Consider the following 19,789-nt stretch of genomic DNA (forward strand, 5'->3'; position numbering starts at 1 on the left):
CAGATGTGTACTTAATTTTCTTTTTTGTGTGGATTTATATGTACCCTGCCACGTCCATTCTGTGTATTTCTGTTTGTAGCCATCTATGAGTTTAGCCTTTTTCCAATGATTTTAAAAATTTCTGTTACACCACAGTACAATGTAAGAGGAGGGCTGGCGTCTTCAAACTAGTTCAACCCAGACCCCTTCACTATGTGCCTGTCTCAAGTCCGGAGCATATTATTCAGTGTTTATCGTTAGTTACTGTGTAAAATATTTGTTTTCTGTGTATTATTTCAGACACATATTAGGCCGTTAGTTTTCTCATTGTTTTACATTTGTCTATTTAGAACTTTTATAGATGACTATTTGGTTTGGCCTGTGTTCATTGTTGAAGCCATACAGTGATCTATAGTTGTTATCTTTTGACTATTTGGGGCCTATTATAGCTGACTATGCGGTATGGGTTTTGCTCATTATTGAAACGGCATGGTGACCTAAAGTTGTTGTTGTTTTTGTCAATTCGGGGTCTGTTAAAGGTGACTATGTGGTATGGGCTTTGCTCATTATTAAAGGCCATACGGTGACCTATAGTTGTTAATTTTGATGTCATTTTGTCTCTTGTCGAGAGTTGTCTAATTGGAAATCATACCACATCTTTTTATTTTTATATTAGATAATTATACTTCCAGCGGCTGCTTGTCCAAATACAGGAACTATAACAGGAAATTTTAATACCAGAGATACAGACACAGGTAACGTGAATATACACTTTGTATTTTAGTATAATCTAGTCATAAGTAGTTTACCGATACTAAAATTATTAATTACAAAGGATTACAATTTAGAGAATAAACAATAATTGCATGAAATTGCAAGACAAGACAAGACAAGACAAATACTTTATTAGAGTCTCACCTCAAAGTTGACATACATTTATACATTTATAAAATTACAGTAATATCTAAAACAACATGAGCCACTCTAAAAAGAGTTATGAGAGACTATAAAATTTCTACAAAACACATTATTATCTACAATTATATAAAATACCTTTTCTTTTTAATAATACATCATAGCAGATTTTGGCTAAAAAGTAACACACATTTTCATCAGTGAATAAAAATTTGAATTTATCATCATCAGACAAATTAACAAAATCACAATTAAAAGAGCTAGCATGTCTAAATAAAATAGCTCGTAAATCTGCATATACTGGGCAGTTAATTAAGACATGTTTCTCATCTTCAATAATGTTATTTTTCTTACATTGCTCATTAAAACATAATCTATTGTCAACCATAATGCCTTCATATCGGCCAGTTTCTATTCTCAGAGGTGCAACACCACATCTAAATTTAGCATATGCACTCTTATATTTTCCAGGCATATTAATACATAAATATTTTTCTCTATTAAAACATTGCTTAAACATTCTATACGTTCGCAATTTACTTCTTTCATTGTACATTAAGTTAGAGTACCACTTCTCTTTATATCTACAAAAATTTTCCTTTTCAATTTGTTTAATTGTATTTTTATCAATAGAAAAATCAGTATTACATAAAAACTCCATATCCATTTCTTTAAATTTCACATTGACTCTATAATTCCAATTTTTAAATTTACTATTACAGCATCTTTTGCCCCATAAGAAAACCTTTTTATTAACTCTACAATGAGACATTTTAGTAAGTCTCGACCATAATCTAAAAATACATGTCCACTGAGATATAATACTGGGCATCCAACCCATATCTCCATATAAGGCTAAGTTAGGGGTGTATTTACCCACACCCATAAAAAATCTCATTGCTCTATTTTTTACAGCATTAATACAAGAAAAATCCTGGTGACCCCAAATTGAGGCACCGTATTCAATTACAGACATAACAAGTGTATCAAAAAGTTTTGTAAATGTATCAAATTGAAAACCTCCATTAGCTTTACATTTAGCTATTAATAAACCTAATGACCTACTTGCAGATTTAGCTACTGCCTTAGCCATACAATTGTAGTCTAAAAATTCTGACAACAGTAAACCTAGATAAGTATAACTAGGAACAATTTCCATATCATTATTATTAAGTACAAAAGTAAAATTTGTCTTTGGTATAGACTTAGTTCTGAAATGTACAATTTTTGATTTCTCTAGATTTACAACTAAATCATTTTTACAACACCATATATTTAAAGTATCCAACATTTTTTGTAAATCTTTCTCATTTTCTGTTATAAATACAAGATCATCTGCATAAAGTAGTACACAAATTTTTTCATCATCAATTTTTACTCCAATATCTATTTTTTTAACTTCATCTACAAGGTCATTAATAAAAATGTTAAACAAAATTGGAGACAGAATACACCCTTGTTTCAAACCACATTTAACCTCAAACCAGTCAGTAAAATTACCATTTACTTTTACACATGAATATACATTTCTATAAAGTGACAAAATAGCATTTAACATTTAACAACTACTTATACCTAAATTTTCCAATTTACCAAAAAGCAAATCCCTGTTTATCCAGTCGTAAGCTTTTTTAAAGTCTATAAATGCTACAAATGTTGATAATTTACGCAATTTACGTGTTTCTATGACAGTAGTCAAAGTAGAAATATGGTCTATAATAGTATTTCGTCCCTTTCTGAAACCATTTTGTTCATCATGAAGAAAATTAAGTTCATCAAGTTTAACGGTAAGACGAGAGTTTAATACACCACAGTAAAGTTTATAAGATACAGGAGCCAAAGTTATTCCACGGTATGCCATAGGGTCTCTTGGATCTGCAGTAGAGCTCTTTTGAATCGGAGTAATGATACCTTTCGACCATAGTGCAGGTATCTTACCAGAGTCAAAGCAAATATTAAAAATTCGAGTTAAAGCTAACAATGCAGTTTGATTCTTATAAAGTTCAACCGTAATTTCATCACAGCCAGGCGATTTACCATTTTTTGAAGACAACAGTACATTAAACACTTCTTCATATGATATAAAGCTATCAAGATAATCATCATACACATTTTCATTACTATGAATATATTCAACATTATTATGATTATTTCTATTTAACATATTAGAAAATTCACATTTCCATTTATCTAATACTACATTTTTATCACATGATACTGACTCATCACTTAATTTCACTTCCATTGGGATAAAACTTCGGCGTTCACTACCAACTCCTATTTTACCAATTTTCCTCCAAAATTCCTTTGCATGTACTCCAATCTGAGCGTGACTGGAAACGTAAAAAAAAAATAAAGACTGAGCAACAGGAACACTGCCAAGGTTCGGGGATGGTTTCATGTTTTCCAAAAGGGTAGGCAGATCTTGCTTTATACGTGCCATCCGTCGTGTTGCTTTTGTAACAGGAAAACTGATGTGTTAATGTTCATTTGATTTAGGTGAAATCTGGTTTAACTTTTAGAATGGTAGTTGGACAAAATACAGGTTAATAAAAAAAGGATTTATTTCAATAGAATTTATAGCAGGTGCAGAAACATTATACATCTTATAATAAGAGAAAAGAACGTGTATCAAGGATGAAAAATATGTAAGATTTATGTACATACATGTACATACATGTACATACATGTACATACATGTACATACATGTACATACATGTACATACATGTACATACGGATATTTCTCGCTGCATTGAATACATGTTGGTAACCTTCTGCTGTTGTCTGCTCTATGGTCGGGTTTGACACATTCCTCATTTCCATTCTGAATTTTATGATGTATATTTTGACAAGTTATCATTTTGTACAAATTATAATTTGTATTTTGACTAGTTTGTACAAATTGTAATTTGTACAAAAGTGCTTGTACAAATTATAGTTTGTACAAAGTTTCACTAAATTTCACTTATAACTTGTACAATAATTTATAGCATAGATTTTGATACACACTATAAACATAATCTACAAAATACAAAAAATACCCAGACGGAGACAGAATATATAATTGATGAAATTCAGATAGATTAAGGAAAGATGGCCATGTTACAATTATATATGAATATGATATAATTTGTCTTCAGTGACAATTCTGATAGTATAATAGAAATTGGTTTCAGTGACAGTTCTGATAACATAATAGAAATTGGCCTCAGTGACAATTCTGACAGTATAATAGAAATTAACCGCAGTGACAATTCTGATAGAATAATAGAAATTGGCCTCAGTGACAATTCTGATAGTATAATAGAAATTGGCTTCAGTGATAATTCTGATAGTGCAATAGAAATTGGCCTCAGTGACAATTCTGATAGTATAATAGAAATTGGCCTCAGTGACAATTCTGATAGTATAATAGAAAGTGGCCTCAGTGACAATTCTGATAGTATAATAGAAATTGGCCTCAGTGACAATTCTGATAGTATAATAGAAATTGGCCTCAGCGACAGTTCTGATAGTATAATAGAAATTGAACTCGGTGACATTAAAACACCAATGAATACGTGTCAGGAACAAAGGGCAAGGAAGCGTGCGATGTCTTTCCAACAGATCCGAGCCAAATATCTAACCACGAAAATGGGACGGAAATGTCTGAACTTTCTAACGCCGTAATGTCAGTATATTAATTCCTTAGTATGATTGTGTCCCAAAAATATGAAAGGGCTATTTGTTGAATCTGGAGAATTTGGGCACCGCATTCGAAAATCTGTGTGAATTTTAACATGATAATTGTCTTTCCCTTCGTCAAGCAATTAAAAAGCCGTTTAAAACTTATTTTGTGTAAATGTAAAGGGGTTCACCACACAAAAATTAAAGTAAATATAAACGAAAAATCAAACGTTGTTGTGAGTTCCCGAAGCCATAATTCACACACATGCCCACACAAAAGATACAGAACTAACTTTGTATTTTGTAAATAAGGTTAATGATTATGCACCCTTGCGTTGATTCTTTGCTTAATTAACACACAGGTACCCAAGTGTGTTTATCTAAACATGGAAATTTTATCACAGCCGTTACAGTTATACTCTCATAATTGACAGTGCTTGATAAATTGGGTATTTTTACATGCAGTGCAGATCTCCTTTAAACAAGTTTATAAATTTAGACATTGATTGAAATAAATTTAAAAGTGGACCAATTCAAGGACACCTTCTAGGGTACGCTTAATTTTGGTGACTCAGTAAGAGTTTGTTTTTTTTAAATCTAAAGGTTATTTAGGACTTTTTGTAAACATTAAACGCTAGAACATTACAGAAAAACAAATGAAAAAGCAATGTTTAAAATTTTATACATGTACCAATTTTTTGAGAGTGGAGTTTCTTCAACAGTCTTGGATAAGTTTGCCACATAATCCTTTTTTCTAATAAATGAAATAATAAATTTTATCGCTATTTTGTGCAGTTTTCCTTTGATCTTTTTTTGTGATAATTTTCATATCATGCTTCTCGCTTGAGATGAAAAAAATATCGCTAGAAACTAAGGAGGCCACGTGGCGTTGCTAACGAAATTGACATTGAAATTGACAACGTCGTCATAGGTAAAATAGCGATAAACAGATTATCATTGGTCATCTCAACTCGATTGCTTTTCTCACTTTCGCTGTACCAGCTCAAGCGAGAAAATCAATCTCGTTGAGATGATCAACGATAATCTATAAATAATGCTTTGCACGAAGTTTTCCCTTCGTATATATTCCTTGATAGTCCATCTCTATTATACATTATCTTTGCTGTTTTGGTACTATTTTAGTTAGAAAATTTCGTATTTCACATGGCTACAGAAGGGTTCATAAACCTTAACATGTGTTCATTGAATAAAAATTATTATAAGTGTATCAATGGTTTTTATAACAAAATCCATACTATAAATTAGTGTACAAGTTATAAGTGAATTTTAGTCAGATGTTGTACAAATTATTATTTGTACAAGCATTTTTTGTACAAATTACGATTTAATATCCATTTATAATTTGTACAAAATGATTACTTATACACAACAAATATATATATCTACATTATCATTTATTTGTCTTTAACACGTAAGAGTATAAAGTGTTTTCTTTTCTATTATTCAATTTCAAACGAAACTGTCGTTACAGTTTTTAAAAATTTCAACTGAGTGTATAAATAAATTTTGGAAAAAAAATACTTAAAAAACAATCATTTAAAACTGACAGAAACATACAATGGACACCTACATTGTACGGGTGCGGGAATTCTCGCTCCATTGAAGACCCATTGGTGGCCTTCAGCTGTTGTCTGCTCTATGGTCGGATTATTGTCGCTTTGACATATTCCCCATTTCCTTTCTCAATTTTATTGAATCCAATAAAACTATTTTGACAAAGCTTGGATAAAATCATACAAGGAAAATTAAGCAAAGGAAAATTGTTTTACGGATACAGAATATTAAATTAAACACACATTTTTACTATAAAGTTGTTTTTAGCATTATCAGGATACTCATTGTAGTAAACAAAATCCTGATCTTCCATAAACAAAGCAAAAACAAAGAGATGTGGTATGATAGCCCATGAGGCAACTATCTATCAAAGTCTGAAGAATTAATATGTAAACATAGCTGAGAATAACCGATCGAAAAAAATGTACCTGAACTGTACGATTTTTTTACGACCGGACAAAAAGATAGTGCAGATGTTGTGCTTTCGAATGGTATATGATTCAACCGTAAGTTAGGTGGGTGCATTAAAAATATTTGTTTATGGTTAATGTCACTCGTCTATATCACCAAATTTAAAACACAGAGAAAAAAAATCCAGTCCTCTAAAACTAATATTTTTTCTTATGTGTAGGTGTTGCAGTTTTGATGGAGCATGAGGACTATGATTTTGAATGCTGCGGTTTTGTTAACAGATGGACATTTCGTTCCGATTTAGCTGGTAGTGTTGATGCCATGGTTTGGCGGTTAGACGCGGGCACTTCGTACACATTAGTTGGTTTTGATACTATAAATTCAAGTAGTAAGTTTGTAAATAATGTTATAATTATTGTTGATGCAGTCAGGGTGTGATGTTTTATATCATTAATCTATCAAGACAGGAAATGTTAATAAATATAGGAAGATGTGGTATGAGTGCCAATGAGACAACTCTCCACACGACACAATTTATAAAAGTAAAACATTATAGGCCAAGATACACATTATAGGTCAAGGTTTAAGTCTATATTGATTTTAAAAAAAAGAATAAGTAATCTTACAAAAACTGGCACAAGTATTCTTGATATTTAAAAAAAAAAGATTATAATTATCTGTGTTACAAAACTCAATTCTCTACCGATCAAAGCAAATTTCTAGATAAAATCAAGTTAGTGAAGAAGACTTAAATGTATGCAAAGTTGAAAGTATACACGGGATTTGTTTCAAAGAGACAACAACCCGATCGAAGAACAGAAACATCCAATGGCCACCAAAGGGTCTTCACCGCATCACACAAAATAAAAACAAAATTCCAAAAAAACAATAGAGAGAGGTTCTTAACGACGGGGCAGGCCTATAATTGCACGGGGTTAAACATGTTTTGTTCGATCTCAACACAGCCCTATAATAGAAAAAACAAACACACAGCAATACCTTACAATAAAACTCAGTTTAAAAGAAGTCCAAGTCCGAAACTTGAAAAGGAAACAGAAGAAACCAAGCAAATGACAATGATCAACATAAATTAAAACAGGACTTCTGGCAATTCATACATATACAAGTTCCAGACCTCAATTAAACTGATTGAAATATTATGTAAAAACAAGAACTATCTTTAAAAAAGATATCCGACTTATTTAAATTTGAGTACTAGTATATGTTTTGAAACTATCATTTCAATAACCTTCAGAAGCACAATGACTTAATGATGCAGGACCTCTTTAATTAAATCTCCATCTAAATGTAACTACAAGAAATTATTTACTAATCTGGTTATATTAAGGCAATAATATATAAGAATATTGTGACGACACCTAAAAATTTTATTTGTCAAAAAATCAAGTGCAAAAAACAAGAAGAATTACCAACAAAAGAACGTTACAAATTGTTTTGCGAGTATTCCGATTATATTTAAATAAGTAATTTATTTAAATAACGTTTTCTCTGTTTGTGTTCAGTATTCTCGGTCCTCGTATCTTTCTGTTTACATTCACCAAAACCCTGCGGAACTCTCACATGAGTAGGTGCGTTCTAAAAGTTATGTACGTTCGTACAACAAAGATTACATAACAAAATATATAATTGTCCCGAATAAATGCAAAGAGCTATTGGAGAAACAATTATTTTGAAAATATAAATCTTTGTAAGATCTAGTTTAAATATTTACAGTTTTTCACTTGCTTTCCATCACGATATAATTAACGAGACGTTTTTTCAAACACAACCAAATCACCCACCCTTACAGCATTTTGTCCAATCACAGAAAAGATTTTCGAGCATGCATATCCTGTTGCCATAGTAAAGCGTTAAGTTCAAAGGGCACAAACCAAAACTATACCGACTACGTCGGAAAAACTTTGCATCATAAGAAAATCAAACGCTTATTCAAAACATAATTCTTTTGGATGGTGGAACGTGAAGTCAAGTAATAGGACTTCCGTCTGTTCATTTATCTCTGGTGAGAACAAAGAACAATTCGATAATAAAAAGGAGCAAAGCCGTTTCCCACAGAAATATCGGTTTGAAAAAATGCCCCTATTATTTTATGTAAACACAGATTATAGATATGATGCCAATTAATAAAAACAGAATTTCGGAACTGTTGTTTCATGTAGACTTATATGTGTCAAATAAATGCTATCTTTTTGTAGTTCCCTCAACCGTAGAGTCGGAAGATATTGCAAATGGTAAAAGAATTCGAGTTAACACTGGCGATCTTATCGGGTTGTAAGTTTGTTTTTATATATAATCAAAGTGGCGTTTTTTTAATGTAGGACGTGCGTAGCGTTTGTCTCTTTTATATACGATGTCAATTACCAGGTTATACTGAACTCGAAATGTTCTATCAATAGGTAAATTTTATTTATAATATTCTAATTCTTCACCTCAAACGTATTTAAAGTATTTATAAAATAAAAACAAACACTTGTTTCATAGGAATAGCTCGCCAGTATGTTACTGTTATATTTTATTAAATCAAAATATTGAGTCCCGATGTCATGATATCGCCAACACCGCTGCGTAGTACACGCAGGCGCGGATCCAGAGGTTTGAAACCCCTCTTTTTTTTGGACGATCAATGCATTTGAATGGAGATATATAATTTGACCCCCCTTTTTAAAATGGCTGGATCCGCCCATGTACACGACAGCCTACAAAATAGAAAAACAAAATCAGAAATAATATATAGATATAGGAAGATGTGGTGTGAGTGCCAATGAGACAACTTTCCATCCAAATAACAATTTAAAAAGTAAACCATTATAGGTTAAAGTACGGCCTTCAATACATATAAATCTTAAGAATCAAACAAACAATGTCCTACTGATAGAATAAATATCTATCTATCTATGCATGAAAACATTTAAAATATACAAGCATCTAAATCCGGAGAAAGGGGATCTTTACCTAAACTAAGCTGCCTTACTGCACGGTATACGAGCTTCGAATGACAATATATCTTAAGGTTCATCATAACCTTTTGGCTAAAATGGCCGTATTTACACCCCAAATTTTACTCTGAGTCCAGACTAACCTATACACCTGCAACAGCTTTAAGGGATGGCAGGAACTAGATATATAAATTTTAAATGCATTTTATGTTTCAGAAAATTATTAACTTTTCTAGATTTTGCTATCCATTTTTTTTCGTTCCTGCAGAAGGTGCAAAAATTAACTAAGTAGTGAAAACGATTGAGAAGCTCCCCTCATATAATCAATGTTGTGAGTAGTATTGATTTAAATGGACAATAGATGAACAATAGACACCTGTAAACAATAGGTGATTTAACAGGTTTAAACTGTGTTACTGAGTGGACCGTATCAAATGAAACTCGGGTGTTTGTTTATTTTTCTATCTTCTGCAGACTGGAAAAAAATGCACATCAAAATGCAGGTAAGTTTTTCATTTTCTGAAACGTAGACTTCATATAACTTTTATATATCTAGTTCCTGCCATGCCTTAAAACTTTCCTGAATGTACCAGTTTGTCTGTACTCATAGTAATTTTTGAGGTGTAAACACGGCCATATTTTTCAATTCCTTATGATGAACCTTAAATTATTTAAACAGGACAACTATTCGCACTGTAAAAATCCCGTGCTATTTACATAACAAATATCATACTCAATATATTTACGCAATGCAACAAAAATTGACCTATCCGAAATATCATATATTTAAAACACAAACCTGTTTATCTAAAATAAATATAAACACCAATAGATGACCACTGCGGACACACAATCACGTGTGATTATTTAAATAATAGAAAACACGTGTATGCTAAACTTTAATAAATACATTCATAAATTAAAAACCAATTGTTCAACCAATTGTTCAGAGAACAATTGAAGGTCTTTCCACCAAAAACAATGTATTTTGATATGAAAGTTATAAAATTAAGTTAAGAAATGTCATTTCAATGGTCAAATAAAAGCTTTTTGTGCGCTGATTCCCAAAAAGTATGGTTTCTATACAATATTTTTTCAATAAGGGAGATAATTTGTTACTTTCGGTTTTAAAATGTTACTTCCGATAATATTTGAATATTTTCTTGACACTGATTGCAAAAATATCTATATGCATTTATATTAATACAGTACAAAAAATAGCAACTGCCGGTGTACATAAGGTCACTTCCGGTTGTTTTTTTTCAAGGTTAAATGGTTTGATACCTTTTGCCAAAAACCTTGGCTTTATCATGTATACATATGAGGTAAAAGCAAAGGTCAAAATCTAGAACGTTAAATTAATCTATGACCTTGAGATCAATTTCAAGGTCATAAACCACGGACCTCAAATGACCATGTGTCTTAATTATATTTGGATAATGAGTTACATCACCATACACGTATTTTTAAATACAAGAGAGGAGAAAACTCCCTTTTATGTTCAACGTACACTTACAATAAAAATTTACATGTTACGACATGTCGCAACTAACAATTTAGTAAAAATAACTTGTTGATATTGTTGTGTTTCAGTTATGGGCGTTTATACTCATGGCTACAAACCTTTAACTATCTGTTATAGTCACTGAATAGTCACTGAATCAGTCACTTGACTTCGTAGCACGTCTTGTTGGGGTTATCTCTAGCATCGAAGTGGGGTTTCCGGTCTTGCGCATTGGGAAGTTATTGTTCCTCCTAATCGGAGCACCTTGGTATTGGACTTTACCACACTCCACTCCATTTTCTTTTGGAAAGTTCATTAATCTTGATTCGAATCTTGATCCTAAATTTGTTGCAACAGAGTTGAAATATATATATCCAAATTATAAAATGACTGTCTTAGTAGTGAATGCTTTTGAAAATCCTTCAGTGGTTTAGATACTATTTTGTCAAATACTCCAACTGTAACTCAACATATTTACACTTTATACATCAACTACACGGCAACTATAGTCCAAGTCAACGACTCAATATGAAATTCCGTAGTTGTTGACTTCTGTTCCAGATAAAATCCTTGACTAATGAAAACCAGGAAGACTCCCGGTGAATTTCATTAGAACAAGAAAATTAAGTATAAAAATATACACAAAAACACTCTTATAACAGAGTAAATATAAACATTTTCTTCATGTAACGAAATAAACATATATACAACAAATATAGTCAGTTCCTCCTCTCTACTCCCTCTTTCCATATATTCTTTGTGTGTTTGCAAATGTAGTTTCGAAAACTTGCTCCACTGGGATGTTCAATAGTTTTGAGATTTCCTCCGCTACAAAGTTGACTATATATGGATTTGGGATTTGATTTTCTTTATATTTAATATACGGAGCATCAGATTCCAAAACTAGACGGCTAATTCCATTTTCTTTTATAATTTCACGAATATTTGGATAACGGTTACCAAAGATAAAGGGGGAGATACCAAAAACTAAATTGATGAAATGTCCTGAAGCTGTTAAGTAGATTTCTTGAGATGAAGTGAAGCAATGCCAGTGGATCTTCTGTTCTTTTGGGCAACAGTTTACAAGAGAGGTCAGTAAAGTGAGATGAAGGGCATCATTTCCACGGCAATGTATGACAACTGGTAGACTATTTTTTACAGCGAGTTGTAGCTGCTTCTCAAGGTACTCAATCTGTTTAGATAGATTAATGTTTCTGTCTGAAGTGTCAAGTCCACACTCTCCAATAGCTACAGTCCTGGAGGACTTGACAAGGTACTCTAGATCTGCCAGATGTCTCTGTAGATTTGACGATGATGAAGAATTGACAGTGCGTGGGTGGATACCGAAACTGAAATGGACGGATGGTGTTTTACGCAATTCTGTTCTTTGTGATGAATTTGGCCAGGATGAGGGAAAACAGAAATTAGCCACCATAAACATCATGCATGTTTTGTAATACTCCCGAGTTCCAAAATCGGACAGCTCATGGAAACCAGAACAACCGGTACGAACCAAGAGCGTGTCCAAATGGAAATGGGAGTCAGCAATTGAAATTGGTCCGGAAAGTTGGATTGCCAAAGGTCCTAATGGAATTCCTGCTGCAGATTTATATTCTTCAAAAGTTTTAAGCCAATGTTGCTGGTCGGACTGTAATTTAGAGAGGACAATAACCAAAAATTTCCAGTGAATTAGAGAATGAAGGCTGTATACTGCTTTAGATTTTAATTTCTTTCCTTGTAGAGCCGGATAATTATTCAGTTGGTTAAAAAGTCTGACTAGAGACAGTTCCTGTTCTGTAAAATTTCTATTTGTTCTCACCTCTGCCATAATTTCACTTACATATCTCATTAATCCTTCAGGGTAGTCCACATTATTCATCACTGCCAATTCTCTAAATAACCCGTTCATAAGATGAACCCAACTTTCTCCGTACTCATCTTCATCCCACTGAAAACGTTCTTCAGCTGTATGGTGTTCCCTGCCATGGTACTCTAGTCTTCTTTCCTGCTTACTGCAGCTCCAGCATGCTGTCTGCGGACTACAATACCACGGAAGGTGTTTATCCAATGCATGTCTGGCTGGGTGTCTGGCCTTTAGGGGGCATAGTATACACTGCGGAGCCTTTGGATCTTCCAATTCATCCAGCACTTCCATCTCATTCCCCATGATCACCACTGTCCTATTCCCTTCCAACTCAATCTCATCCCGTACATCATATTCCAGCTCGCGTTCAATGGACGCCATCCTACTTATAGAGCTGCAAATAAACAATTACCACATAAAATAATATTTTTTAAACAGTTACAACCAACGCAACATATTTACACACAACATATTCAATTAATCGTCAAACGTCGTATCATAATCATCCAAATATCTAGGACGATTCCTCGTACGACCGACATACTCGCTTTCCTCTGAATCCTCTACTGTATAGAGAAAGGTTTCATCTAAATCACTTTCACTAAATGAGTCGTTTAAATCTGATACAACCCTATAATGATGTTCACACTCCTTTTCACCAGCACTGCCGGTTAAACAAAAGGGGCAAGAACTAATAGTTTCAGCATCAACAACAGGGCCATGAATACGTCCTGGGGTATTCATAACCTGGTTATTCACATCAGCATTTTGGACAGGAATTCCATTAGTGGTCTGACCATAATTTCCAGAACTACCGGAGCATATCATGGTCAGATCATTGTCTAGAATTTTGTCTGGGAATAACGCCGAGAGATCTTGGCCAATATCAGGATCTTGTATCATAATATCTAAATCCTCATTCTCCTTATGAACACCTAGTGAAAGCCTATTCTTAGCATATTTAAGCCATTTTGGTAAAACTCTATCCTCACAGGGTTTCAATTTATCATGGTGCACAACGAGAATTTTCTTGCGCTTTTGGATTCTGTACAAAACAGGGGATATGACTTTAATGACTAAATATGGCCCTTGCCAAGGTGATCTTAGCTTTTTACTCTCCCCTACTTTAGTGGCAGAATCTATTCTATAAACAGCATCCCCGACATCATAGGTTCTCTGAAAGAGCTTTGTGTCGTAATCTCTTTTCTGTCTGAATTGTGCAGACTGAATATTCTCCCTGACAATTGAGTGTACCTCTTCCATAACTTGCTTGAGATCTTTAATATATTCCGATGGTTGCTTACTGTTCCCACTAGTGTGTGAGGTGCCCATTAGCAAATCCACAGGATGCTGAACTTCTCTTCCAAACATATGCATGTTAGGGGAATACCCTGTATTTCTGTTCTCAGTTGATCTAATGGCTCCTGCTAACAACTGTAAATTTTGGTCCCAGTCTCTTTGCTTCCCTTTTAAAAAACAACGAATACATTGAATGATGGTTCTGTTGTATCTTTCAACCTGACCGTTGCAGCAAGGACGATATGAGGTAGTTCTTGTTTTTGGAGTTTCCAGAAGGCTACAGAGTTCACGAAAAAGATTTCCATCTAGATTTTTACCCTGATCTGAGTGTATCATGGACGGACATCCAAATCTTGATATAAAATTATCAGTTAATGTTGTAGCCACAGTTTGAGCATTCTGGTTAGGCAAAGCATAAAATTCAACCCATTTTGTGAACTGGTCTATTACCACAAGTATACATTTGTTACCTTTTGCACTTTCTCTAAGCGGACCTAAAATGTCTATATGGATTCGTTCCATCGGGGAAACAGCATGGAATTGTCCAAGAGCTCCTTTTGCTTTTCTACTCGGCTTCTTATTGATGTTACATACTTCGCAAGTTCTAACATGAATCAATGCATCATGCCTCATTCCATGCCACATGAATCTTGACTTAAGCTTGTTGTAAGTTTTCTGTTGTCCAAAGTGTCCAGCTAATTTTGTATCGTGACAATTTACCAAGACCTCTTGTTTCATTGATTTAGGAACCATGACCAGTACTTTTGGCGGTACAATATCTAACCACTCATAGACTAGAACTCCATCGTTAAATTTTAGCTGTGAATTACAGCTCCACCAATGTTTTGCAGCTGGACTGCATAGCTGTAATTCAAACTCACTGGGAACTTGATCATTCTTTAACCACTGTATAATCTGGCATAAGTCTGAATCTTTCTCCTGTTCTGTAATAATGTTCCTGGTTGATCTGTCTTCCATCCAGTTGCAATGGTCTGTTTTGGCATTGTTGACATCAGTTTCTGCTACTATCCTCACAGCAAGTGGAATGACGTCATCAATATCAGCTTCAAATTGTCCCCAAGTTCTCTGTGCTCTACAACAATAATCACAGCCCCCGCAAGGCAACCCTTCCAACTTTGCACCAGCAAAATAATTATCACAAGCTTCAAGATTATCAGGAATTCTCGAGAGACCGTCTGCATTAGCATGTTTCTTACCAGGCCGGTGCTGTATTATCATATCATACTGTGAGAGTTCCTCCAGCCATCTAGCTAACTGTCCTTCTATCGCCTTGAACTTTAAGAGCCATGTTAGACTGCTATGGTCAGTTCTAACTATAAATTGACGACCTAGTAAATAGTTTATAAACTGACGTGTAAATGTAATTATGGCCAGTTACTCTTTCCGTGTGGTGCAATAGCGTCTCTGAGCAGGGGTTAGAATCTTGCTTGCGTAACAAACGACACATTCCTTTCCATTATGTATCTGTATGAGTTCAGCACCAACCGATGTATCAGAAGCATCAGTATCTAGTATAAACTGTGTATCTGGATCGGGATATGCCAATATTGCAGAAGTTACAAGAGCCTGATGTATCTTTTCAAACGCTTCCTGGTGTCTCTCTCCCCAGTGGAAAGTTATTTTCTTTTGATTGAGCTCATGTAGTGGACCAGACAGTTTGCTATAGTTTTTAATATGATCTCTATGGTAGTTAGCAAAACCCAAAAAAGACTCAACATCTTTCTTCTTTTTTGGTATAGGCCAATTCAGAATGGTATTTCTACTCTCTGGATTAACAGATATACCGTCTCTGTTAACAAGTTTTCCTAAAAACAGTACTTCCGTCTGAAAGAATGAACATTTGCTTGGTTTAAGCTTCAAGTTATTATCTTTAAAACGTTGCAAAACTTTATAGAGGTTTTCAAGATGGTTACTAAAATCTTTACCCAGCACGATGACGTTATCTAGATATGCGAGACATTCTTTCCAAGTTAAACCAGTCAAAATCAGCTGTATCATCCTCTGGAAAAATGCCGAACTATTACAGAGACCAAAACTTAATCTGATATACTCAAAAAGACCATACTTGGTGAGGAAGGCTGTTTTATGTCTATCAGACTCATGAATTTCGGCTTGATAATAACCTGACGCCATGTCCAGGCAGGACATAAACTGTGTCCCTTTAAGGGTGTCCAAACAAGAGTCAATACGAGGAACAGAAAATGCGTCTTTTCTGGTTAAAGCATTTAATTTCCTATAATCAATGCAGTACCGCAGGGCTCCACATTTCTTACGAATAAGGACTGGGGCAGCTGCCCACTCAGAAGAAGATGGCTGGATAATCTTTTTATTCAATAAATCCTGCAAGTGGGTTTCCTCTTCTTTTTCGAATCCTAGAGGAGTACGCCGCAAACGTTCTTTCACAGGAGCTGAATTCCCCGTATCAATGCGATGTTTTATTTTGGTAAAGTGCCCAATATCAAGTTAATTTTTGGCAAACATATCTTGAAATTTCACTAACAGATAAGCCAATTTTCTGGATTGATCGAGCGATAGATTTTTCTTTGATTTAATAAACATATCCTGCAAATGTTCTGGAATACAGCTTAATATATCTTTTCCTGAATCAAGTTGTTCCAGTTTTCTAACACTAAGTGTTGGACCATCTTCAGCTTCTTCAATGACTTCTGCTACCTCCATCGCTGTTCCAATATTACAATTCTTTTTTAAAGTTATATATTTATCAGTGACATTTCTCAAAGATACTGGTACTTGGTGTTCAGCTGTACTCAATATATTTGGCATAAGCAACCCCTTCAAGTTTGTTGTAGGTTGAACAATAATCTCGTTTTCACAATCTCCACTCAATTTAGCATGCAAATGAACTTCTGATTGTGGTGGAACTATAACACCTTTCCCTAACTTCACCCTACAGATTTTTATCTTGTCGCTTTTTGCATTGAGCACTGCAGCTGTCAGTTTTTCGCCATCAACTGTTATGGTCAAACAACTAAATTTATAACAGCTTTTATGTGTCGTAAAACATCTAGTCCTAAAATGACTGGATCTGTTATATCAGCAACTATGACCCTCCATCTTGTTTCAGTTTTGCCTACCTTGATAGCTACTCTATCTGCATATCTTGCAGTGATACTATTGTCTTTTCCTGCTCCTTTCAATATAACTGGCTCTTTAACTTCAATTGCAGGATTCAAGGACTTACCTGTGCTGCAGTGTCAACAATTGCCTCAGCCTGTTTACCATTTATAGTTATTTTCAGTACTAAATTAATGGGTTTATATTTGGTATCATCTCCATACATAGAAACTTCTTTCACCTTAAATTGACTAGTGACTGTTGGAACTTCCTCATTCTTGAAATGGCTCATCTCACAAGTACCAGAACAACCGGTAATTGTTGTGGAACGAGTCACATCCAAGTTTGAGTTAAATGATCCTGGCTTATTGATGTTTGAAACAAGATCATGAGTACCAGCATTGCTGGTTACACTCACAATTTGTTTAATTTCAGTTGTTGGTGGGCGACCTGTATGTGGATAATGGACTAAAGACCGGTCTAAGCCTTCAGTCCTTGAGAGTTTAAATGTTGGTCTCTTTCAGTTGGCTTTGGCGATGGTGACCTTGGAATCCTAGCCACAGCTGTGGTATTAGGGCAATTCCTTGCATAATGCCATAATGCCCTTTTTCATGACAACGGAAACACTCGTCATTAGACCTATCTGGGCTTCTTCCTGGTGATATGGACCTGCGATTTGGACTACCAATCGATTGTCTGGAAACAGCCATCATAATATTTGAAACGTCATCTTTAATGTTACCAATGTCCTGTTCAGTTCTTTTAAGACGTGACTCAACTGAAGACTGCCAATCAGAAGATGGAGTCTGTCTCCTGTCATATGATGTTGAATTTCTCCTGTCATACCTATTTAATGCTCGAACAGCAAGTTCTGAAGACTCTGTTTCGGAATCATTATCAGAGTCAAAGTGAACTCTTTTGACAACCTCTGGTCTCTTTCCGAGCACAATTCTTTGATTGTGTATGGAACTCTTTACACACTGTAGAGCATTATCTAATGTAGTTTGATTCTTCTCCATAGCGAAGAGAGTAGCTTTCTTATCGCTACAGCCCTTTAAAAATGCATCTACACTTATCGTTTCGACCACATTTTCAGATGTAGTTGGTCCATATCCGTCACTAGCCATCTCCTGGACTCTTTCTGCGAACTCCTCTACTGTTTCATCAATATTTTGTCTTACTTCCTGTAATTGCCTTCTAATGGTATAGGGTAGGTCCTTATTTCCGAAACGTTGATTCAGCTTTTCTGAAAGTAGTACGAAATCATTTTGGACTGACAGCGGACGAGTACTATAGAACTTCAGTGCTTTCTCCCGCAAACATTCTATAAGTCTGTCTAATCTTTGTTTACTATCCCACTTGTACCGATTTGAAAAATGAATAAATTGCATGTAATAAGGTTTCCATTCAGTCTTACCATCATAGCACGGGAGCCTTTGTGGCGCTGGTCCACTACTGTTAGGATGTTTGTTCTGCTCAGATATTTGAACAGATTTTGACATGTCAGCTGTTACCTTTGAAATTTCTGCATCTTGAACATTACTTTTAGGATTCTTTTCGTGCTGCTCTATTGTTTCTGTTACTCTTTTGGACATTTGTAGATGTTTTATTTCCTCTTCAAGACGGACACATTTATTTCTCGCAACTTTTTCACGCTCTATGGTCCGTGCCTGTGTTTCCCGTTCTTCATTTAATTTAATTACCAATTGGTTGGTTTTGTCCATAAATATGGTTTTCTCAATTTCAAACTTTTTCTCTAAGGACTCCATCAGATCTTTCATTTCCTTTCTTTCTACTTGTAATACATCCATATGTTCATTTTGCTCTTCCAGTTTATCCAGTTTGTCTTTCTCAACCTTGATCAATAATTTTTCCTTCTCCTGTTGACTAAACTCTTGTTGGGCTAATGACTCCATTGCGTACTTCTGTTTTGTTTCGTCTATCAATTTAGCATACTCATTCTTTTCTTCTATTTCCCCTTCCAATGCATCTTGCAATTCTTTTATTTTCTGTTTTAATTCATGTTGAACGGTTGTCTTGTCTTGAGTTGCAATTAACAACTTTGTGTCAAAATTCTTTTGAATTTTCTTTATCTCCTGTTCAGCATCTTCTTTTTGATTGACAAGTCTTGTTTTTTGTTTTCAACTTCTCAATTAGTTTGATCTGTTCGGCACTTTCATCAACTTCTTCTTTTTTTTCAAAAATAATTCGACCTGCTGCTACAAGAGGATCCCACAGGGTATTCGGAAGACCTTGGATGAACTTCAAATCCTCGAGCGTTAATTTTCCCTTAGCTGTCCTTGCATCGATAATCAGTTTAGCTCTTGCTTCCCCAATATCCTTAATTGTCATCAGTTCCTCTTTACTTGCCGTGTTTATATTCACTTCTTTTGACATGATTGCTCTATCTGTATGATGTCAATATACGGCTTAGTTTACACGCGATATGTGGAAGCAAATTATCTAAGATGTGTATCGATAATCGAGAACAACAAATGTAATATTGACCAGATCTCCCGGT

General features: G+C 34.5%; 1 protein-coding gene across 1 annotated transcript in view; it reads left to right on the forward strand.

The window, feature by feature from the left end:
* The first annotated feature begins 3,531 nt into the window (after nt 1–3,531).
* Nucleotides 3,532–19,789, forward strand: part of LOC134698846 (protocadherin Fat 4-like) — a 50,916-nt gene continuing 34,658 nt past the window's right edge. The window contains exons 1-4 of the mRNA XM_063560551.1: nt 3,532–3,542; nt 4,037–4,482; nt 6,769–6,936; nt 8,765–8,840. Of these exons, the coding sequence (XP_063416621.1) occupies nt 3,532–3,542; nt 4,037–4,482; nt 6,769–6,936; nt 8,765–8,840 (701 nt within the window). The remainder of the gene's footprint in view (nt 3,543–4,036; nt 4,483–6,768; nt 6,937–8,764; nt 8,841–19,789) is intronic.

Source organism: Mytilus trossulus, chromosome 1, assembly GCF_036588685.1.
Source record: "Mytilus trossulus isolate FHL-02 chromosome 1, PNRI_Mtr1.1.1.hap1, whole genome shotgun sequence".
Classification (NCBI taxonomy): Eukaryota; Metazoa; Mollusca; class Bivalvia; order Mytilida; family Mytilidae; genus Mytilus; species Mytilus trossulus.